The 23,333-nt window shown below is 51.2% G+C and overlaps 2 protein-coding genes across 2 annotated transcripts in view; one reads left to right on the top strand and one right to left on the bottom strand.

The window, feature by feature from the left end:
* Positions 1-13,798, bottom strand: part of DUOX1 (dual oxidase 1) — a 32,764-nt gene extending 18,966 nt beyond the window's left edge. Inside the window, exons 1-16 of the mRNA XM_048218920.2 lie at positions 13,697-13,798; positions 11,725-11,833; positions 9,594-9,677; positions 9,240-9,404; positions 7,776-7,963; positions 7,431-7,632; positions 7,134-7,300; positions 6,638-6,698; positions 6,408-6,504; positions 5,156-5,246; positions 4,100-4,202; positions 3,674-3,846; positions 2,128-2,303; positions 1,799-1,917; positions 1,044-1,181; positions 246-359 (exon numbers count right to left, since the gene is read on the bottom strand). Of these exons, the coding sequence (XP_048074877.1) occupies positions 246-359; positions 1,044-1,181; positions 1,799-1,917; positions 2,128-2,303; positions 3,674-3,846; positions 4,100-4,202; positions 5,156-5,246; positions 6,408-6,504; positions 6,638-6,698; positions 7,134-7,300; positions 7,431-7,632; positions 7,776-7,963; positions 9,240-9,404; positions 9,594-9,677; positions 11,725-11,782 (1,936 nt within the window). The 5' untranslated portion in view covers positions 11,783-11,833; positions 13,697-13,798. The remainder of the gene's footprint in view (positions 1-245; positions 360-1,043; positions 1,182-1,798; positions 1,918-2,127; positions 2,304-3,673; positions 3,847-4,099; positions 4,203-5,155; positions 5,247-6,407; positions 6,505-6,637; positions 6,699-7,133; positions 7,301-7,430; positions 7,633-7,775; positions 7,964-9,239; positions 9,405-9,593; positions 9,678-11,724; positions 11,834-13,696) is intronic.
* An 822-nt stretch (positions 13,799-14,620) lies between these two features.
* DUOXA1 (dual oxidase maturation factor 1) lies at positions 14,621-23,306 on the top strand. Its single transcript, XM_026518409.4, has 7 exons — positions 14,621-14,706; positions 19,721-19,896; positions 20,232-20,289; positions 20,611-20,745; positions 20,972-21,185; positions 21,430-21,647; positions 22,355-23,306. Exons 2-7 carry the CDS (start codon positions 19,750-19,752, stop codon positions 22,609-22,611), a joined length of 1,029 nt encoding a protein of 342 aa, XP_026374194.3. The 5' UTR covers positions 14,621-14,706; positions 19,721-19,749; the 3' UTR covers positions 22,612-23,306.
* Positions 23,307-23,333: the final 27 nt, after the last annotated feature.

Below are 23,333 nucleotides of genomic sequence, written 5' to 3'. Positions count from 1 at the left end.
GCCCTGTGACTCCTCCCCGTGAGTCTATCACATCCGCTGTATGTGGGACCATGGGGAGGATCTACGGAGGGTGGAGGACTCCAGGTCCAACTTCCACCTGATGCCTCCATGGCTCTTTCCACCTGCCCTGACCTGCTTGGAGGCCTAGAAAAGGGGGGCCTTTTCCTTAGGCTGCTGAGGTGGGGGTGGTCTGCAGCCCTGAGTCATGTCCTCCCCCGCACCACCCTGGCCAGCTCCAGGCCTACCTTCCATGCCCCCCACGAGCTTCTCAGACATGACACTCTGCCGGTCCTGGCCCTGGAGCCTCTTGAAATTTCTCCTTCGGAGCTGGGCAACAATCCAGGCACTCAGCAGGCTCACTGAGAGGGCAGAGGCAGGAGGATGGCCAGAGGAAGGTGGGGGTCTGGTGAGATCAGTGACCCCTTTCCTTGGCAGAACTCCCTCCTTTCCCCACCTCCTAGGTCGGCTCATTCAATTGGTTCAAATTTTGAAGCTCCCTGGTGGGGGCTGAGGTGGGGGTCGGGGTGGGGGTGGGGAGGGAGCTTAGGGTATCATCTAAGATACCAGCACAGCCTCTGCTGCTTCTACCACTCAGGCCCCTTCCCAGCCAGAGACTAAGACCAGAGTGCTTGTGCCAGAGACCGGACCCGCTCTGCCATGCAGCTGGTGGGCTCACACACAGCCATGCCAGAGGCGAAGTCTCAAGCCTTTGCCCAGCTAATTCTCAACTGGTTCTCAAGCAGGGTTTGCCTTGGACAGTTTCCCAGGCCCAGGCTCCTGCAAATAACTGTGAAATAGATTCCTTGTGGCTCTTGACCAACCTGGGCCCTGGAGGGACCCCAGGAGAACAGGAAGGCAAATTTCCTTGCAGCTGATTTATCTGCAGGTCAGACACTGCTCATGTCCCCTCCTGCTTTGATGTGTTCTGTCATGTGCCCAAAGAAACAGTACTCTACATGGTCAGTTGTCATAGATGAAACCACCCCACTGCCACCCCTTAGATTACGCATTTCACCCAACACCACCCTGCCCATCACTTTTACCAAGGGGGAAGCAGCAGAGAGTCCCGATGGTGACCCCAAAGCCAAATCCACTGCCTTCAAAATAGTCCCGCATGATGGAGGGAGCACAGGCTGGCAGGCCCTTGGTGCTGAGCTGTCTTGGCTGTGGGCAGGGGTCTCCTGGGGAAGTAGAGGAAGCTAGAGTCCTGAGGGGTGCTGGGCCAGAGGCTCTGGTACAGAATCACTGAGGAGGTTAGGGTGGCAGAAAGGGTAGGGTGGGGGGGCCTCTGGGTAGCAGATGGGTGAGAGCTGCTTACCCCTGTCATTATACCAAGAATGTGGCGTTTGCCTAGTGGGGTAACAAGTGGGGTCAAAAATGAACCTCACCTCTCTCTCCCTCACACGCACATATGTACACACACACACACACACACATACATACATACACACACAGCCCTTCCCTTGTCACTGCTGTGGAATGAGGATATCCTCACTGCACTGGGCCTTCCCGATATCCCACCCACCCCAGGCTCAGCCCAGCCGATGGGAGCCTTCCTCCCTAGGTCTCTCTGAGTCTTAGTCTTGCCCCCACTTGGGTACCTCCTGGGGTTGTGCAGAAGGGGACCTACACAGCCACATGTGGCCACCTTGGTGCCCAGAACCAAAGTTCCCAAGGGCAGAACCATGGCTCACTGACTCTGGAGGCCACTGCCAAGCTGCACCTGAACCAGGCCCATGGCTGAGGAGGGATGAGACACCAGACTCCAGGCCCCTCCAAGCACCCCCTGGCCACTCACCCGTATGCCAGAAGAAGACATTGGGCTGCAGGGCACTGGGGTTCAAGTTGGTGACAGCCACTAGAACATCCCGTAGGGAAGTGTTTCTGATCTCTGCGATTTCTTCCTCAGAGAACAGCCTGCAGGTAGGAGAGGTGGGGAGCTGCTGCATTGGGAGAGAGATGCCTGTTCTGGCCCGAGGACCCAGATGAGGAAAGAGACCCAGAGGGGCTGAGGAAGTGGGGAGGCCAGCTGGGAATCAAGGGCCCGTGGGGCTGCTGACATTACACGCAGAGGGCCTGGGGCCCAGGCCAAGGTAAGTCTGAGGAAGGGACCCAGGCCGGCCTTACCCATTCCTGGTGTTCTCAAACCAGTAGCGGTCGCCGTCCCGCAGTCTCACAAACTGGTTGAGGACAATAGCACTAAAGAGGGGCCCGGGGTCCCCATGGCTCTCCAGGAGCCCCCCAGGGAGCAGCTCCAGCCGGGACAGGTCCTTGTTGTACAGGGCAGCTGTGGACTCCAGCACCTGGGGCCAAGAAGGGACAAGAGTGAGTGCAAGGACCTGGCACCTGCCCTGGGGCAAAGAGGTAGTTCGCAGGGATCAGCCCCAGGGAGGATAATAATAAATGACAGTGACAATCACTCACTTATTATGCCCCAGGCACCGCTCTGAGTGCTTTACACAAGTTAACTCATTTATGGGAACTCGCTCACAGATTCAGCTGCCTATTTTAGAAAGTTGGAATAAAACAGGCAGCCAGTTCCCTATGTGGCTTGTTCTCAAAATGATGTGAAAGTTGAGGGTCAAAATCACTACAAAAATTGGAAAGGTAGAATGATGTGTTAGAAAAGGTTTCTATTCTTTTTTTTTTTTTAAAGATTTTATTTATTCATTTGACAGAGAGAAAGACAGCCAGCGAGAGAGGGAACACAAGCAAGGGGAACGGGAGAGGAAGAAGCAGGCTCCCAGTGGAGGAGCCTGTTGTGGGGCTCGATCCCAGGACTCTGGGATCACGCCCTGAGCCGAAGGCAGACACTCAACGACTGAGCCACCCAGGCGCCCCGAAAAGGTTTCTATTCTTCAGAGCTAAAAAAGGTTCTTATAAATCAAATCCCTGCATATACATTGCCTTTTGGAGACAGACTTCAACATTATATGAGCAGCATTTTCTACCTGACCTTTACTTTGGTTCTTTTCTCTGCAATGTAAACAAACATTTGCTCAGCTTAAACTCCAGCGAGGCCCAGTGAAGCAAAGACTTGCTACTTTTGGTATGCCTGGTGATTCCTATCTTTATATTGATTTTATAAAGTTTATACGCCCCATGTGCATATTGCTTCTTCATCGGCCTTTCACTTCTCCACTTTCCAACAATCTTATAAAACAGTAAGGACGAAAGCAATAAAACAAGCGTGCAATTGTAGAAACGCCACTATGCCAAGATGGTAAGGTCACCAAAACTGGTCCGTTGGCTGGCAGGCAATGCCACGTGGCCCAGGCGATAGCTCAGGGTATAACAGTTGACTCCCCAAAGGCAGCTTGAGTATCAGTGTATAAAAAAGTACAGCTTGTTCCTGGGTTGAGGACCTTCTACACCTGCTCAGGTGGTTGTTGGGAAGAGTAAATGAGGTAATGCTTAGTAAGTGCCTGGCATGCAAGAGATGCTCAACAAACATTTGCTAGATCTGCAGAGTCACAAGGTCTACTGCCAAATCCTGCTGGTCTGGTAACTTCCATCCTGGTATATGATATTGGGAAAAATCATGTGGGTGAGTCCCATCCCTCTCACCAGGGACTTGTCTCTAGTGTTTGTGCCTCACTGCCTTCCTTCCATGTCTTGGGCCAATGTGCCTTGGCCCTCCCACCCTGCCCTCTGGGTCCCAACCCCTCCTTACGGTGTGGTTGCTCTGGGAGAGTGCAGGGTTGATGTCCTGCCATCTGGTAATGGGAGGCAGACCCAGTGCTTCCCTGGCCTTGGTATAAGAGGGCAGGCCCAGATCCCGGCCCCTCTGCAGGCAGCCAGCCAGGTGGTCTGTACGAGAAAACTTCAGGGGTCCAGGCCAGAAATCTGGGGATGAAATAGCAGAGAATCTGAGGGAGCGCCCGGCCACCACAGCTCCACTAGCCCAGGACCCAGTATCCAACCAGCCCCAGGGGGACCAGAATCACACAGAGGGAACCATGGTCAACAGGTGTCTGAGCAGTGAAAGAGTGCAGGCTCCCAGCCCCAGTCACTCCTCCTGGCCTGACACTGGAGCTCCAGCAGAATCCCCACCCAGGTGACAACAGTGCACAGCCTGCAGGGACAGCCTCAGCCTCACCTAGCACATCCTCAACCACGACATGGTCCTCTCGCTCAGCGATCTGGGAGGCCATGCCCAGCAGCAGCGCGTCCACATCTTCAGCTCTTCGTAGATTTGGATGCTTTGGGAATGGGGAGGGAAGATGGGGTTGGAGGTTGAGCAGACAGGCTCTCCCCACACCACAGTCCATGTCCTGGGACCACCCAGTGCTGATGTTCCCTCTGAAACCAACAGGCCATTCCTCCTCCATAGGTTGATTCCCCACTCAGGGTGAATGATGTCCCCATCCAAGCTCATGCTGCTGAGAGACAGGTCTCCACAACACACAAGGGATCTAAAACTTTACTTCTATTTTAGGAGACTTGACAGTATGATTGACAAAGGCACTAGAACATCTAGGTCTGGGTCCTTGCTCTGTTAGTGAACAGCTGTGTGACCATGGGCAACTCACAGGACCTCTCTGAACTCAGTGCCCTTCCCTTAATAAAAAGGGCATTAGGGATAATATTAAATTAAGTTAAATTAAATTAAAATAATTAGGAGGATACTGAGATCTCCTTCAATTCAGCTCTATGACTTTGATTCTGAGCTTTCCTCTTCTCCCCTTTCCTCCCACCTCACTTCTCCTTTACACAAAGTATTGGATTTTGCTTTAAATTATTTGTCAGTGCTCTTCACCCACACTAGCCTGGATTGGATGGACAGATTATCCCTGATAAGCTCAGAATTCTTCCCTCCTCCTTGTTCCCCCCTCAACATACACATTCACTGTCTTAGGTATGTCTAATTCAGACATTTCCTTGGGGCATGGGATGGCTGGGGTACCCCAAGGCCTACTGGGGACTCAGAGCTGTCAAGGGAGAAGAAAAATCTACAGTGAAGCAATGAATGTAAAGTAACACCTGCATAGGCCTCGCTGTCCCTCACACAGCCCTGAGGTGGGGGTGGGGGACTGACTCTTGAGCATGTACACCTGGCTGCCTGGGCCCTACTGCCCACCTTCATCACATACCTCAGATACACACACACACACACACACACACACACACCCATGTATGTGCCCCCAGCGCTGACCTTTCGGCTCCAGTAGCTATTGCAGACCCGGAGAGCTCTGGAGGTACTTGAGTTCCTATTGATGACCTCCTGGAAGTGACAACTGGCATTTCTGAAATGCAAGGAGCAGGGGAGTGATGACTGAGGCCATGGGGTCCTAAAGTTAGGCATCAGCTCTGGTCTCCAAGACTATATATAGCCAGGGACCCAGGTCATTGTAAACATTTAAAAATGTACCCAAAGCATGTGCATGCTTCCCCTCCCCCATCTTTTTCTCCATTTCTCTGTCTATATATATATTACTGAACAGCATGGGGCTCTGTTTAAAGCATCTCTTCTCTCCTGATTCCCAAAGAGAGAGTTTATATACCATATATATGATATATATATATATATATATATATATATCATATATATGTAAAACATTTTAAAAGGATTTTTCATTGTTCTTTTTGAAATTACCTATCTGTGGATAAGTCCATTGCTATGATTTCTTGGCTATTATTAGGCATATCCAAAAATTGTTTCGGAGTAAGAAAATCTAACCTCTGAATTGTTTTTTTAAAAAATATTTTATTTATTTATTTGACAGAGAGAGTGCGAGTATGAGCAGGGCGAAGGGGCAGAGGGAGAGGGACAGGGAGAAGCAGACTCCCTGCTAAGCAGAGAGCCTGATGTGGGCTCAATCCTAGAACCTTGAGATCTTGACCTGAGCCCAAAGCAGCTGCTTAACTGCCTGAGCCACCCAGGCATCCCTAACCTATGAATTGTTTTTAAATTATAATGCAATTGTAAAAAAATAAACTGAAATGTTTTGTTCCATATACATTTAATTAAATATATATTTTTTAGTTTAAAATTCCCTTTTCATTATTTTGGAGTCAAAATTTTTCTTCAGCTCTCACACTTTTTTTATTATAATTCCCCACAAGACCCAGGTCCTATGCTTATAGCTAAAAATGCCCCCAGTGCAGTGTCAAGACCTAAGGTTCAGACCAGCAGGCTTTGTGACTCACCCTCAGCCTCAATTAGCCTGTGTTTAACTGGGGAGTTAATATATACACCAGCTGTAGGAAAACGGACATAAAGTGCTTAAAAATCACAATGATGTCTTTTTTTAACAATTGTTCTTCCCCCTCCAAATTCACTGTTCTCTGGGGAAATTAGCACACTTCAGACTGATAATCCTTTCCTGAGGGCTCCTGAGGACAGATTTTTCTCAAATGACATCCCCACTCCTCCCAACACACAAACCTTTGCACTTTGCCCTCACCTCATGTAGACGCCAGGAGGCACCATGGTAGAGAAGAATTGCTCAGAAGCGGCCAGGAACTCTGGGGAGATGCTGGGGTCCAGGAAAGGGTTGTGTCCTGGGGGAAGGGGAGAAGAGGGAGGATAGTAACACTTAGCCCTTAAACCACCCAGCCTCCCCCCCCCACACCCCTTCTCCCTGCCCCAAAAAACTCCTGCTAGCTCTCCCATTCTCCTTCCCCATCCCCTCACCTGCATACTTGGGGGGTGTTTTCTGCAGGAAGCTGGGCAGCCACTCATACAGAACGATGTTCTGAGGGTCAAGAGAGGGCAAAAGGGAGGCAAGTGCTGGAGCAGCCACGCTGGGAGGGGTCTGAGCCCAAGGAAGGCTTAGGTGGGAGATGAGGGCCAGGCAGGGGCAGTCACGAGGGGGGCAAATGCAACAGGACAGGTGCGGAGGCCTGTGCCCCACTAGGAACATGGGATGGGAGTGGGCTAATAACTAATAACCACAGCCCAGTCTCGTGTATAATAGCCTTTCGCCTGCTCCTCATCTTCGGGGTCCATTCCTAGACGCTAGCTCCAGTTCTGGGGAGCAGTGTCCTCCTGGAAAAAGGCGTTTCTGGGGGCTGCTTGTGCGAGGATGGAGGGCTCTGCGGGGCAGCGGAGTCTCCCGCGCAGCAACGGGCGGGGGGGGGGGGGGGGCGGAAGGAGGGGAGGGAGGACCGAGAGAGGCCGAGTGACTGACCTGGTAAGTGGCGATGACCCTCTTGCGCGCGTGCTGGAACAGCTCCTCGTCCCCCCATTGCGGGTGCTCGCGGGCCAGCCGCTGCGCGCACAGGTTGTGGTAGCGGAACCACAGCAGGCCCAGCGCCTGCAGGAAGGGGTCGCGGTTCCCTCGCTCCGCCCCGAAGGCTACACGCGACGGGGGGCCGCAGGGGAGGAGATGAGCGGCGGCGTGACCACGGGCAGCGCAACTTTGCCTCCCGCAGCCCGCCCCGCGCCGCCCCGCGCAGCCGCAGCCCGCCCCGCCCCGCCGCCTCACCGTACAGCCCCCCGGGCCCGCGCTGTCCGGTGGCAGGGTCGGGCGCCGTCCACATGAGCAGGGGGCTTTGTGCGTCGCGGGGGAAGGCGGGGTCGGGCCCAGAAGCCAGCTGCCCGCCGGAGAAGCTCCGCAGCGCGTCGCTCCACGAGTGCGAGGAGCCATAGATGGCGCTGCCGTCCAGCCAGCCCGTCACCTCGTTGGTCTGCGGGGGCACCACGAGGGTGAGCCTCGGGTGAGCCCGGGGTCGGGTAGCGGAGACGGGTGTCGGTGGGCGAGGGGGTAGGAGTCTCTCCCCGCCCGGCCCGGCCCGGCCCAGAACCCGGGACCCTGCCCGTCTGGTCTCACCAGGTCCCGGGGATTACTGGGGCTCTGTCCGGTCTCCGGGTCCCAGCGGCTCCTCTGGAAGGGGAGGACCACGTCCCCGCGCCAGTCGGGGTCGAACACCGGGTCCCCGGGCGGGATGTGGATGTTGAGAAACTCGGCCGGACAGCCCGGGGTCTCCACGCTCACCAGGTCCGAGAGCACGTGGTAGCCTGTCCACAACGGGGAGGGCGTGCAAGGACCAGCTAAGGACCACTCTCCCTTCAGCATCAGGTATCTAGTCTCCCTGACTCTCTTTGAAGCTTCAAAAGACGACTCAGCCATTTTTGGCAAGTCCAAGTCTTGACCTTCTCCACCTTTCCCAGTGCTTTGTTACACCCTGGTCCAAACTGTTTTCATTGCCGGTTTGGTCCTCTCCTTGGTAACTGGGAGGTGCCGGGTGAGTGTGCCTAGGCAGTCAGGCTGGGAACACCTGCTCCAACATGCATCTGGGAGCAGCCCTGCCCAGAGAACCTGCCAGTCTCACTACAACACCGGACACTGGGAATCAAATGTAGGCACCTTGGGTGGCCAGCAGGAGCCCAACATACCTGTTGGGAGCCAACAACCCACAGTCACTGGGGTCAGACCACCCACCCTAGCACCCCCATTTTGACACCCTGGCCCACCAGCCCTCTTGTCAAAATCAGAACCCTGGCCTGAGACTGTTCCAGGAGTCACAGGGGCAATGAGTGAGAACAGGGTCCACCAAGAGCCCCTACCAGATTATTGTCATGCTCCAGCCTCTACCTGTAGTCCCATCAGCAGCTCAATGTGGGGCAAAATTTATGCCTCCCCCAATCAGACTTTCTCCCTCTACTTTTTCTTCTCCAGAAAAAGAAATACAAGATATAGCTTTCTTGACTTAAGAAAAATCATTTTAGGCCCCAGACATCTTGTGATTTATGACTATTTGCTCAAAGCACATTCTTGAGTTATCTTTGCAGGATTTAAACTTCTTTGAATACTCAGGTATCAGATCGATTAAAGGCAGACAATTGATGCCAACCCTTGCTGGCCCTTGTGACTTCCATCAATTAAGACCTGGACTCTGTCATTCTGTGATGACTTTAGCCTAAATTCTAGGCTGAATTCTCCATTGCACAAGTGCCTTCGTGAATCCATACGTACCCTTAGATTAAAACTTCCCCAGTTTTGTTATTTGGGAACAGACTGCTTTGGGAAATATCCTCCATGTTTTCCCTTACTTGTTCCAAGTAAAACTCTTTCTAATCTTGGCTTTCTTGTGTCTTTTGGCTAAATACCCACCAAGAGGCAAATCCAGTTTTGGGTAAGAATACCCCATCCCATTGCCTGCCCCTTCATCTCTCACCCCCATCTCTAAGATCCACCATCACTTCTCTCCCTCACTTCCTGACTCCCCCCTCAGACATAGAGGTGTCCAGCTGACCCTACTGGCCTCCCTCCCCTAGAGGTTGAGGCCCTCACCAAAGAAGACTCCCAGCACTGTTCGGTTTCGCAGGGAGGCCTGCCCTGCAGGGCCCCTCATGGCAGTGTTGCTAAGGTCTCTGGGGTTGGGCAGGTGGGGTTCTCCCAAGGGCTGGTACACACCATCTGCATAACTGGCTGGAACCAGCCGCTGGAGCCGAGAGCCTGGGGTAGGAGGGATAGGAACAAAGATAAGTCCTCAGTGGGGCTCCCTTACCTCCCCTCTCCCAGGCTTCCCTCCATACCACAGATCCTAAAACCTTAAGAATGCATGAGCCTCTGCTGGTACCTGCCAGCCCTTGCCCCTTTGGGTAACCCTGCCCCTAGGCCTGTTTCCATTTGGCCCTCACCTACCTTTGCTGCCCCATCTGTGCTCCATGAGGTTGTTGTACCACCCATCAAATCGCTGCACCTCCCAGGAAATGGGGTTCTGAGTTCCTGTGTGAGAACAGAGGAAAGGGGCAGCTGGGCAAGTCCAGGCATGAGAGGACAGGCAAGCCTGCAGGATATGCGTCTTGGTAGCCTGGCAAGGGGAGCAGCAGAAGGTGGAAACCCAGCACAGTGTGGAAGGTAGGCGGTGGAGGGAGAGAACCAAGGACAAAGTGATATCCAAACTCAAGCTCATTCTTCTAGCTGCTCAGTGGGGGGAACATGGCAGGGAGCCCTGAAGCAGTGTAGGCAGGGGCAGTGTGTGCTGACAAATGACCTCAGAGAACAAGACAAAGCTGGAGAACAGTGGCGATGTGGAAGGGCATGCAGGAGCCTTCTACTGCCCTCACCCCTCAGCTCCCTAGGGACAAGGCAGGACAGAAACCATTCCCAGCCCTAAGATATACGGAGCAAGAGCCAGCCATTGCCCAAAAGCCAACCACTCTTCCACTCAGGAAAGGAGAGGTCATTCTGTGACCACTCCCTGGGTACGGGCAGTGTGGAGAGGGGCTTGGCCCTCTCCTGCTGAGCAGAGCCCCCCCCACCCCCCCCACCCCCGCAAGTGTGTGGGCCCTGGGGCTGTGGCTCTGCCGCCTGTTGCTACTCTGGTCTCTTTTCCAGTTTCTGGGGGTGGGATCAGGGACTTCCTGGTCATGGGAGAACCTTGCCGCCTCCTCCTTTGAGGAATCACGTTCCTCATGTAATTCCTCTTATTGACCCTATTATACTTTCCAAAAACTAGGATCTGGGAGAGAGCACTCAGTTGTTGAGGGAAGAGGGAAAGGTTCAGAATCAGAGATGGAATGGAGGTCCTTCTGGTCAGTAGATCAGGTGACCAGTCAGATTCCTTTCCCCAAACTAGAAGGCGACAGGGCTACAGCTCCCTCTCTGCTCACTTCAGAGAACAGAACAAAGAAAAGGACCCTTATCAGCCATGGAGAGACCCATTCCTGATTGTCTTTCTACTCAGTCCAAGGACAAGATCTCAGAGCTACCCTCCTGCCCCGCACTCCCATGTGTGCACACTCACTCACCAGCAGGTCAGAGAAGAAAAATGACTCAGGCCCTGATGTTTAAGCAAAGAACTCAACTAAGGATACAGGACTTGGAGCACGAGCTAGGACAACTACATATATGTGATCTCTAAAATAAGAGGAACTAGTGGCAGAACAAGGGGGAGGAGGGTCTTTGGGGGAGAGCATAAGGGAGAATGCCTCCTGGGAATAAGTGGCAAGAGCTAACTAGAAAAGGAAAATTCAAGATCAAGGCAAAGAGAGAGCAGGAAGGAATGGGAATGTGAACAGCTCTGTCCTGGGAGAAGCTGCAGGGGTCTATTGCCTCCAGTCAGAATAGATCATTCCACAGGTTTTCTCTTGCTTCCTTTTCTTGTATCCTCCCATCCCTGATGATAAGGAACTGGCTTTTTTTTTTTTTTTTAAGGTTTTATTTATTTATTTGAGAGAGCAAGAAAGAGCAGAAGCAGGGGGAGCAGCAGAGGGAGAGGGAGAAGCAGGCTCAGGAGCCAGATGTGGGGCTTGATGTAGGGCTCAGTGCAGGGCTCTATCCCACCTGGGATCATGACCCACACTGAAGGCAGACACTTAACCGACCGAGCCACCCAGGCACCCCAGGAACTGGCTCTTTCTAACCTAACTTGTAGCACCTTAAGCCTCCTTCCTTCTCAGAGGCCCAGACTTCAGCAAATGGCTTCAGATTCTAGTAAGAGACTGTCCAAAGCTGACAGTAACAAGATGAACTCGAATGGACCATATTAGTGGTGGTGGTTGTCTTTTTTTTGTTTTTGTTTTTGTTTTTTTTCGTTTTAAAACATTGTGACTTCCCTTCAGCTTTGGGTCTAGTCTGACCACAAGATCCTTTATTGTCTTGTATGCCTCATCAGTCTTTTCCCACTTGGGACCAGGGGTCTTTGCTTTATGAAGAAAGAGAGAACACAGAGGAGAGAGAAAGGGCCGCCACACTGAAAGGAATGAAATAGGAGATGCTGACACAGGAGGGTTCCTCTGTTCCTAGCTATACTTCTTCCATCTATACTCACCGACGGATGTCCACGACCCAACTAGCAGTGTCCATGCCAGAGCCAGGCAGAAGCCCATGATGAATATGATAATAGGCCTTAGGTCTTAAAACACCCTAAAATGGAGACCCTAGAAAAAAAAGACAGAATGAGTCCCAGCAATTCAGGAGAATCAGGCCAGGCCCTCGGGAGACCTCTGTGAATCTAGGTGAGGCCTTGGCCAACACCACAGTGGGAAACAGAGAGTAGGAGACTCACTGTCTCCCAAGAATCTTTCATTTATTCATTCAATAAACACTTGACAAGCCCCCACTATGTATCAGGCACTGACCTAGGAACTGGAGATTAAGTGATGAACAAAGCAGACAGAAATCTGTGCCTTCTTGGACTTACCTTCTTAGATTAACTGAAAAACCTTGCTTTGGCCCAGCTTCCCAGAGTGTATGTTCCTTGGATAGAGCCTTGCTTGGGGGCCAGGACACTGAGCTGCTGCTAGTCCACGAGTGTGGTCTTAGGCAGGTCACTTATCTGGTCTGGACCTTGGTTACCTTTTCCAGCTATGGGAGTAAACATGCCTGAACTGTCTATCTCCTAGCATGGTTGCCAGAATCAAAAGTGAGAATGAGGTTGAATTCAAAGCCAGAAAGGTGACAGGTGTTATGTAAATGTGATGCAGAGAGAGGGTGGGCTGGAGCATGGCTCCTCTCAGTAGACTCAAAGAATGCAGCGCCAGGTGCTCCTGTGTTTGGTGCCAGCTTTCTGCTGTCTCTCCCCAGGCCAACAAACCACCCAGGGACAACAGGGAAACAGAGGCAGCAGGGGACTCAAGCCGTAACTCCTAACTGGCACAGGGAGGGCCGCAGGCCAGTAAAGATCTTCTAAACGCCACATAGAAACTGGAGGGTGAGCGGTGGGACTGGGGAACTATCTAGTGGAAGAAAGTGGAAGCTCAGAGAAAGTCTTATCTCAAACCAAACCCTCAGGACTCCTGAACAGGTTGTCTAGTCCCAGAGGAGGAGCCCCGGAGGGTGACCTCATCCCAACTTGCCATCTCCCATTAAACAGGTGAAGAACCTTAGGCCCTGTCATAACTCAAAAGCTCAGCCACTCCACCCACTCCATCCCAGAGACTGTCCAGATGGTGACCTTTGATAGTGTGTGAAGAGCAGGGCTCCAAACAGTTGAAGTAAAAAGGATGGACATGCTGAAGTGGCCATAGTGGTCCCTCCATGATCTAGGATGCTCTGCCCCTTCCCCCTTCCACTTCAGGATCCTGGGTCCCAGAGACCACTCAGCCTGTAAAACCATGCAGTGAGCTTTCAGGCCAGGCTGTGGGAATAAATCTGAAGACGAATGTGGGCATGCTTAATAACCACTCCTTTTGGGAGGGTAGCCACAATGATTTATACAACAACATTGGTTCAGTAACTTTCTAATAGCCTTGAGTGGAAGGCATAACTTTATGACAGGGCAGTGAAGCCCGGGCAGTGGCAGAACCAGGGAGAGAACACAGGGCTACCCTTGTTCTTGTCCCACATGGCTACTTTTCCAGCCTGAAGTCCTACAATGGTGTCCCTGGCATGGGGGAAATATAAGCCAAGGCCATAATGATTCCAACCTGGTCCAAAGGGAAGGCTGAGGGGAAGCGTGGACTCTAAAAGCCCGAAGTTCCCTCCCTGGCATAATGTGCTGGTGTCAGGAAGAACTCTAGAGAGATCTCTTAGGCCCAAGCAAACTAGGCCACCCGATATTCCCAGTTCTCGAAGAACCTAAAACTTGGTGGGGGGGGGGGGGCGGGGGAGAATAGGCCTGAACAGGCTCCATTTTAGCCTCAGGCTAATAACGGAGGCGCCGGGGGGCCCGGGCTAGAATTCCCCTTTCGCCAAAAAAGCGTGGCGGAGCTGGGGCGCACTCCGCGGAGGCCACGCGGGTGGAGCTCCCTTCCCCCGGAGCGCCTAGGCCCGCGGGCGCGAGAGCCCCTTCTGAGTCTGACCTGTGGCCGCGGCGTCCCTCGACCCCGCAGTGCGGATTGGCTCCCTCCTGGCTCGCGGCTGGGCCGCGACGCCCGCTCCCCGCCGGCTTCCTCCGCAGCTCTGCGCCGCGCGGGCGGGGCTGGGGGAGATGAAGGGACGGCGCGGCCGGGTCTGAGGCGGGGCGGGGCGGAGTGGGGCGGGCTGCCAGCCGGCGCGCCCGGGACCCGCCGAGGCGCTCGAGGGGACGGGGACGCGCCAGGTGAGACGGCGCCGCTCGCAGGCCGCAGGCAGGGGGATCTGTCCCGTCCGTGGCGAGGGCTCGGCTAGTGCGGCCACTTGGAAAAGGGCAAGTCTGCTGGGGCTGGGGAGTGGGCGGAAGACCGAGAGGGTGCGGGGGGACCGGGGATGCGCTCCCCCAAACTCTCCACACCTTCGAATCTGGTCTCCAAGACCAAGAGGATCGGCCAATGACGGCAGACCAGGCCTGGCGTCCAAGCAAGGTACTCGTCCTAAGACCCTGAAAGAGTCTGTGGCACCCCCCCTCCCCCGGGGTCTCAGGCCCTCGATCCCCGCCCGCGCCCCGCCGGCCCCCGGACTGCATCACCGCTAGGTTTGTGCCGGGGCCGCCCGGGGTTCTGGGCAGGGGACAGGGGGAGGAGGGGCCGGAGGGATGGCTGCGGAGGGGACGGCTCTTGAGCACGGTCCCTCCTCTTGTCCCAGGCTGAAGACGGGGGCAGCGCCTCAGAGCCTCGGGTGCGGTCTGAGAAGGCTGAGAACGACTTGGAGTGGCGGGCGGGGAAGCACCCGGACCCGGTTTGTCCGGTCGAAGCCTGGTCCTTCAGTGAATTAGGAGAAGAGCGGGGTGGGAAGCGAGCTCCGCCGAGAGAAAGGGAGTGAGTGCGCTTTCGGTAACAACGTCTGGACCTGGTTCCCGCCCTAATCCCACCCGCAGGAGCGCTGCGCGTGAGCTTCCGCAAGGAGGAGGCGAGCCGCGCGGGCTCCGCGCACGCACCGTCTGCAAGACGCGAAGGTAGGAAACAGTGGTCCGGGTGCGAGTGGCGGGCGTGAGTGCTGGGCTCCGTGCGGTCTGGGAGGGTTTTGAAGGGGGCCTTAGAGTGCCGGCCCGGCCCCGGCCCCTAGGGGCGTACTTCCAGCGTCCACCGGGGCAAATTCAGATCAAGTGGGAGCTCCTCAAAGAGAGCTTGGTAAGAAATTAAGAGGAGGCCATAAATGCCACTAGGTTTACACACGTGGAATCCTTACCCCGGCTTACCTGGAGCCTAGATAGTGCGACTTGCCTGATTCAACACCCCTGGACTCCTTACTCACCTCAGCCCTTACTGGGGATTCCTGCCTCAACCCACTTCTCAGATCTTCTATTTCAACACTTAAATCTTTCCTTAGTGCAACAACACACATGCACATGTCCACACGCCTTCTTGAAGAGAAGAGGCTGGGACAGGAGTTCTGACAGGGTCGCCATAGCCAGCCAGAGCTATAAACTTTGAATGGGATCAACCCCAACCGGAGAAACAAAATATCACAATCTAGTAGCTGTGTATCATCAATCAGAGCTTGTGGCAACTCCAGCCATGTCACCTATTCCCCCTTTGCAGAGAATTAGTAGTCTTTCTGGGTTCCAGAAGATGGGGGAGGTGGGCAAAGGGAGGCTACAAGAGGGGCCACAGAGCACTAAGAAAGCATGTGACAACTTTGAATGCTGAAGACCAGCTGTACCAGGCTGAATTTGCTTGAAGATGTGTAACGTTACTTCTTGCCCACCCCTCATGCACCCACAGGAACCCCACTTCAACCTGAGATAGGTAAGGGTTAGGTAACTGTGTCTGAAACACAACTGAGCATTAGAAATACTTCAGTATTTTAAGGGAGCTCAGAAAGGGGAAAAAGTGGCCCTCACTTCTCCAGGCCAGGGAGGAAGGAGGATCCCAGAGTGTGGGGATTGGCCCACCCCATTGAGAAAGCACCTCAGTTTTGTCACTGGGTACTCTGATTGAGGGTTTATGTATCTAGTTCTCTATGTTACTGAGAACTATTTTCTTCTTGTGTCTATATGTCTGTTTACATGAAACTGTGGGTGTATGTCTGACTGTATCTTGTGCTTATGTCAGTGTCCAATGTGTGTATCTGCCAGTCATGGTGGTGAGCTAGGGAGAAGTGAGTGAAGACTGACAAGACATTTTTTTTAGATTGGAAGAAATTCTACTGTCAGATCCTCCTTGACTAGCCAAGGAGGAAGATGTTCCAGAGGGAAACTACAAGCTTTAAAGGAAAAGCAGGATGGCTGGGCATGAGGGCTTTTCCTTTCAGTCCCACCACTTCATGCAAGAGGGTTGTTACCTTAATAATTAAAACTAATTTGGGATCAGGGTCATCCAAAATTAACTTTAGATTAGGCAATGTAGATTAATTAAGGAAAATCTAATTCATTAAATTAAACAAAAAGAAATTAAAGAAGGTGAATTTTATTCACCAACTATCTTTTTTCTTTAGTCACATTTAATAAATATTCTGGAGAATTGGAAATAAGTTAACATTGTTCTTTTGTACTTAAGATAGAGAGCCTTTTGTTAATGTTTCTTTGAAGCACCATGTTAATAGAGATGAGCTATTCTTGTAAAATATTTTACAACCTCCCATTAAAATATATGCAGGAATAATGTTAACATGTAACACTAACCAAAATACATTACACTATTATTTGCTTATATTGCAAATATTTGTTTTTGAAATTTCAGCATATAACATGTATTCATAGTATCAGCAAACTTGCTTTATTTTCCTACCTTATTACCCAAGATATTCTACATTTTATAGCCTTTTCTAAAAAAATATAGCTTTCCATCACAATTATAATGGCTTCAGTCTAGGTGTCATAGATAAAAAATTCTCAGGCCAATAAATAAAATAAATATCATATCACATATTATAAAAGATAACTTAATCCACAAGTTCTTAGTTATTTATCTTTAGTTAGAGTTGAAAAAATGTTTCAGATTCAATTAAATATGAACACTCATGCTTTGGATTCCAACTATTAGAAGAGAGTCTCTGAAAATTTTGTGAAAGCACTAAAAATGGTCAGGGTTGGTCAAATCCCTTCCTGCCCAATCCTTAGCCCTAACTCAACTAATGTTGAATGAGTTTAATACTGTCTAGAGCACAGAGGGAGCATAGCTCCCTCTTGTGTGTGAAATAGAAGATGCCACCTGCAGGGAGAAGAACTCACTCATTCATATATTCGTTCATTCAACCCACAGACTTATTAGTATATGCTACATGCAGGGGATGCAAAGATGGAGATTAGAAGCTAATGGGGAGACTGATGTTCAAACAATTACAATATGATGCAATTATTGTGATCATGGAGGTATATTCAAAATGCAATCAAAATGTTAGAGGTGGGAACATCCACACTGGCCCAATGGTATTAGAGGAAACTTCACAGAGGGGGTAACACGAGCTGAGGCTTGAAGGATGAAAGAAGTTTGTTAAGGAGTAAGAGCATTCCAGTCAGAGGACATAGCATATACAAAGGCATGAAGACTCGAGAGAGCACGTCAGATTCAGGGAGAGACCAATAGTTGAGTATGGAGGTTAGGTGGGCCAAAGACAGAGATGCAATGGTAGGTGAGATCAGATTAGAGAGGACTTCATATGTGACTGTGAGATTAGACTTTACCCAGAGCAAAGAAGTAAAATGATTATATTTGCTTATTAGAAAAAAAAATGTTCTGGTATCAGGCAAGATAGAATGAGGCTGAACCAGGGCAGTAGGGAAGGAAATGCATGGATGGTTTCAAGAAATATTTAGGAGGTAAGATGGTCTAGCTTTCTGATTTATTTTATTGGTACAATGGTGATGTCACCAAAGAGACAAAGAAAATAGAATAAAAAGCAGAGCAGACAGTGAATTCAGTGTGGGACCTGTTAAATCTGAGGCATCCATGTGAAAACCAAGTGAAAATGTCAACGGGGCAATTGGACTTTTTGTGTTTGGAGCCCAGGTAAGAGGTCTACCTGGAGACATAGATTTGAGAAGCATCAGCCATGGGAATAGATGAGTTTGCCTAGGGAATCAGGGAGAGTGCTAGGAGAAGAAAGCCAAGACAGAATCCCGGGAAACAGAAACATTTCAGAAGGAGGAAGGACTAGCAAAGGAGCCACAAAAGGAATGGCCAAAGGCAGGGGCCCCATGAGGGCATGCTGTCATGGAGCTCCAAGGAAGACAAGAAAGAGGAAATAGTCCACACTAACAAATACCATAGGGAGGTCAAGAAAGATGAGAAGTGAAAATTTCCTTTTGGATTTAGCATGTGGTGACCTAATGGAGACGTCAGAGAGAGCAGTCAAAGAGAGAAGGCAGATTGCAATGGGTTGGGGAAATAAAGCAATGAAAACACCAACATAGTTTATTCTTCCAGAAAGCCTGGCTGTGAAGAGGGGAGAGTGGGATAAGACAGTAGCTGGAAGCGACTGAGAAGTTCAAGGGAGAGAGTCCCTTCTCTTTGTGTTCCTAAGATGGGAAAAATTTACACATATCCTTGGAAGAAGGAGCCAGCAGAGAAAGAGAAGCTGAAAAGTTGTAAAGAGAAAGGGGATGACTAATGAGAAAGGTGGTAGTGAAGTTAGGCAGGATTGGAGAGCCCAGGAGGAAAAGTGATACCTATTCCTCTGGAATGGAAGAATTGCAGAGTTAAGAAAAAAAGGCAAAACTTCGCATAAAAACTGAGACTCAGAGGTTACGTGATTTCTCCGAAAGATAGGATTAAAAGTTAAAACTGTCTGTCGCTTTGTCTTTTTGCCTGACACAATGCTACCCCCAGAGATAGCATAGGAGGTGGCCGGCCTGGAAGGAGAGCGGAAGGCTGAGAGCCACAAGGTATTATAGAAGAATCACAGAATTTAGAACCAGAGGGTACCAGGAGATCATCATATCCAATTGCAGATGAGGGAACCAAGGGCCAGGGAGGTTGTCATTTGCCTGCCCAATGTTTTAAAATTAGTGAAGAACTGGAACTGGACCCAGAACTGATTCCAGCCCAGGGTTCCCTCCAAGAAGGATTGGATAAAGAGGTAAAGGGAGTAGTAAAATGTCCCTTCTTTCCCATCTATTGATGTCACTCTGTTTCAGGTATTTTTCTTAGCAGTTTACACACACAGTCTTGTTTCACACTCACAATGACCCTGTGAGGTAGATGTTATCATCCCTATTTTGTAATAAAACCACGTCTCTGTAGGGGCCAAGTAACTTGCAAGAGGCAGAGGCAGAATTCAAACACAGAGCTGCACAACTCCAAACTTACTCTGTCACTATATCACTTAACAAGACACTACCTGGTCAGACTGTAAATAATGGAACCTCCCAGGCAAACCAAGGCCCCAGTACAGATCACACACAAGGATATTAGCAGAGCTGGGATCACTGACTGTAAGACGAAATGAACTCAATTCAGTTTGTTTATTCTAGAGTTGCCAGCGCTGCAGCCAGGGTGCTTGAGAAAGCTGGGCAGACCGGTGTGAGCAGTGCCAGCACTGGGAATCAGCCCTCTGATGATGTGGTTGGATTATATACTTAGCAGAGCTCTCTGGCCTTTGTTCCTTTGGGGACTGAGAAGGAAAGCCAATCTTTTTGTAATCTGTACCATCTTTCACCCTTATGCCTTCACTCGATAGTAAACATAAATCTTTTTATGTCCTGTGATCTGTCTGATTGTGCTGGAGGCCTGAGAGAGATAAAAGAGAATTATATTTCTTAAGACAGTCCCAGAGGAAGCAGAGAAGCCTCGAGGGTGGTTGCAGCCCTGATTTAGGGGACCCACGGGTTAGGAAAGGAGCATGGGGCAACAGAGACTGATTGCCAAGACCCTTGTTCCCTCACATTCAAAACATAGGGAGATGAATGGCAGAGGGGCAGCAGAATCGCAGTCTCAGTAGCAGGGACCTGGTCTGGTTTATCCCCTGCTGTATCTCCAGTATCAAGAACAGTGCCTGGCACATAGACATACACATCTATTGTCCTACAGCATACGCCTCCCTGCACAACCCCAGCAAAATGGCTACTTTGGGACACATATTCCCCTTCTATGTGGGCCGCAAGCCAATCTTCCCAATGGACACCACATTGGCTGTCATCATCGCCATCTTTCTGACTGCACTGGTCACCTTCATCATCATCCTGCCTGGCATTCGGGGCAAGATGGTGAGAAACAAGCCCAGCCCTGGAGACCCCAGCCCCAGAGAGATCTTGGCCTCAAGGTGAGGGGGCCAAACTCTCTGACTACAACCAGACTCAGGAAAGAAACTCCAGTCCTGAGAAAGTGTCACCCACCCCCACCCCTAGGAGGAAGCTCCCTACTCATTGATTCAATGGATAATTATTGAGCACCTATTATATGCCAGACACTTTGATCACAATTGACCAAGTGACCTCAGTTTTAGAACACCCCCCCCACACACACACCCAAGTCTGGAAAGAGGAAGGGTGGATTTGGAAGGAGGGTGTTCCTTCCTAAACCCACCCACCCTGTGACTCAGAGGCTGTTCTGGCTGCTGCGAGTGGTGACCAGCTTATTCATCGGGGCTGTGATCCTGGGTGAGTGTAATCCTGGGCAACTGCCTCTGTCCCATCTCGTTCCCACAGCAGCCAGCCTCTCCTCTCCTTGTTTCCTCATGGCATCTTCTGGTTCAGGGAAGGGCGGGGAGGGAGGGCCATAAGCAGAGTGTCACCAAAGGAAATCTTGGATTCTGACCGCTTTATTCAGACAAACTAACCATGAGCCAGACCCTGAGCTAGTAAACAGATATATGGTTATGAGCAAAACAGATCTAGACCCCTTCTAGCTCTCCTTCTGACTCTAATCCGGTAATGCCTGGACCTTTCTGAGTTCCCATACGTCCAACTATACGACCCCAGCCGTGAATTTCAGTTCTGAGTGGTTCGTCGGCCGAGTCAGCACCAACACATCATACAAGGCCTTCAGTTCTGAATGGATCAGCGCTGATGTTGGGCTGCAGGTTGGTCTAGGAGGAGTCAACATTACACTCACAGGTGAGGGATGGCTCTTACCTGTGAGGGAAGAGAAGCTTTTGCTGTGTGTTTGGGACCTATTTTGGATCTATAGAATGGGGGGATGTTAGAAAGGGAAATTTCCAGAGACTGAGACCAGCTCCTATCCCTCTGCCCCTGCCCCCCAGGACATCCCTGAGCCCTTACCCAGGCAAATGCCCACTCTGGTCCTTGGGTTCGTGCTGAGCACAACTGCCTCATTCCCCAGGGACCCCAGTGCAGCAGCTGAATGAGACCATCAATTACAATGAGAAGTTCACCTGGCGCCTGGGTGAAAACTATGCTGAGGAGTATACAAAGGCACTGGAGAAGGGGCTGCCGGACCCCGTGCTCTACCTGGCTGAGAAGTTCACCCCAAACAGCCCATGTGGTCTACACAGCCAGTATCGCCTGGCGGGACACTATACCTCAGCCATGCTCTGGTGAGGGTGGGTTGGAGGCCCTGCTGGCCTGACACAGGAATGGAGTTTCTACCCATCTTTCCTCCACTTATGTGGAAATCTCTGGTGGGAGAGGGTGGCACCAGCCCCACTGTGCTTGGTTGGGAAACCTATAGGCAGAAATCCCTATCTCACATCTTTGGGGTGTTCTTGGGTCCCTGAGTCTCCTTGGGCCCTTCCAAGTAGAGGTGTCTAGGCCAGCCTTCACTGGGTCCTGGCTCTCCAGGGTGGCATTCCTCTGCTGGCTGCTGACCAATGTGATGCTGTCCATGCCCGTGCTGGTCTACGGTGGCCACATGCTGCTGGCCACAGGCATCTTCCAGCTGTTGGGACTACTCTTCTTCTCCACGGCCACATCACTCACATCACCCTGTGCTCTGCGCCTGGGTACTGCTACGCTGCACACTCACCATGGGCCTGCCTTCTGGATCACATTGACCACAGGTGAGGCACAGCCCTGAAGACAGACACTGGCGGGCTTAGGGCCAGGGAAGGAGGGCCAGGGACCGCCATATTGGTGGGGGTTGAGGGCCTGCGTCTGGGGGCCAGGATGCCTTTCCTCTAGTTAAAGCCCTATCCCTCTTACATCACTCACCTCTGGGCTTTGTGTCCCCAGTTCCACTTCCTCCTGCCATAGATGCCTACTCCCTGAGTCTTCTGTCTCTGTCATTTCCCTCATCCCCTAACTCTCTCTCCACCCAGGTCTTTCCCAAATCTTCCAGTCTTATGCCCCTGCCCACTTTCCCCAAACACTCTTCTCTGTGTCCCCCATTCCTTCTCTTTCCTTCTCTTTCCCTGCCTCACATAGCCTTAAATTGTCCTGCCGTTTCTTTTCTCCTCTTCTCTCATGCCCTTTCTCATGCCTCCTTCTCTGTGCCCTGCTCTTCCCCCAGGGTTCTCTGTTTTCAGAGTTCTCTCTTTCTCTCTCTCTTCTGAGATGTAATCAAAGAGCACTGGGCTTAGAGTCCAAAAACTCAGACCAACAGAGACACACCAGCTGCATGACCCTAAGTCAGTCACTGCTCTGAGCCCAAGTTGCCCTGAAACAGGGATGCTAGCAATTCTCTTAGAGTTGTTCTGATGCTCTTGAGAGATGTCCTTGGGAGGGTGTTATTATCACCAAGGCAGGACACCTGTTGTCTCATCCCCAGGACTGCTTTGTATGCTGCTCGGGCTGGCAATGGCAGTGGCCCACAGGATGCGGCCCCAAAGGCTGAAGGCTTTCTTCAGCCAGAATACAGGAGAAGATCCTGGACTGGAGTGGAATCCTGAGGAAGGGGGACTCCTGAGCCCCCGATACCGGTCCACAGCTGAGAGTCCTGAGCCCCAGGACATTCCTTTGTCAGAGGCTTCCTCTGAGGCATGCTGTATGGAGGAGCGTCGCAGACAGCCTGACTGTGCCCTATAGGGTTCTTCTCCCTGATGGACACCTGGACTTCCAGTCTGGTTGCAGATCTCATTGGAGCCCCATAAATTTGCCAGAACTAACTGCAGGATGGGGTGTATCTGACCTGTCCCCAGCCCCAATTTGCAGGTGGAATAGGAAAAAGAGCCTCTTTCTATTGGTGTTTAAAAAAAAAAAGCCCTAATATGCTCAACAGACATTGGGACTGTCTATAAAACTTGTCTCTGTGTTAAGACAAAGCAGGTGCTGCCTGTTTCTGCACAGCAACCCTGCCTTCCCTTGATGCCTTGCCTCTTTGAGGGGGAATTTATTGAAACTCAGTTTCATCTACATTGTGTGTGTGTGTGGTTGGGGGTCACAGTGTGATTCCCACGTAGTCCCCCTCATCTCTCTGTACCTCTTATTTTCTTTTTTCCTGGGTCCCTTTTGTTCTTCTTTTACTTGTGTGATCTCTTGGTACAGTGAAAGCCCTGGACAGCAGAAGAAACCATATTTCTTGTCCCAGGTCTAATATTAACTAAGTGTGCTACCTTATCTTTAAGCTTCACTTCTCAAATTTGCCAAATAAGATTGTAGGTCTTGCCATTACCTAATAAAAAAAAAATCCCAGGATTTACATTTTTATGCCTTGCTGACATCTACCCCAATTGGCCCTTGGATACTACCTCTTAATTGGTGAATAAACTGGAGTTAATAAATGACCTCAGAAATGTCATTCCCTCCTA

This window comes from Ursus arctos, unplaced genomic scaffold, assembly GCF_023065955.2.
Source record: "Ursus arctos isolate Adak ecotype North America unplaced genomic scaffold, UrsArc2.0 scaffold_36, whole genome shotgun sequence".
NCBI lineage: Eukaryota > Metazoa > Chordata > Mammalia > Carnivora > Ursidae > Ursus > Ursus arctos.
The sequence above is the reverse complement of the archived record's forward strand: the minus strand, read 5'-3'. Positions and strand labels throughout refer to the sequence as shown.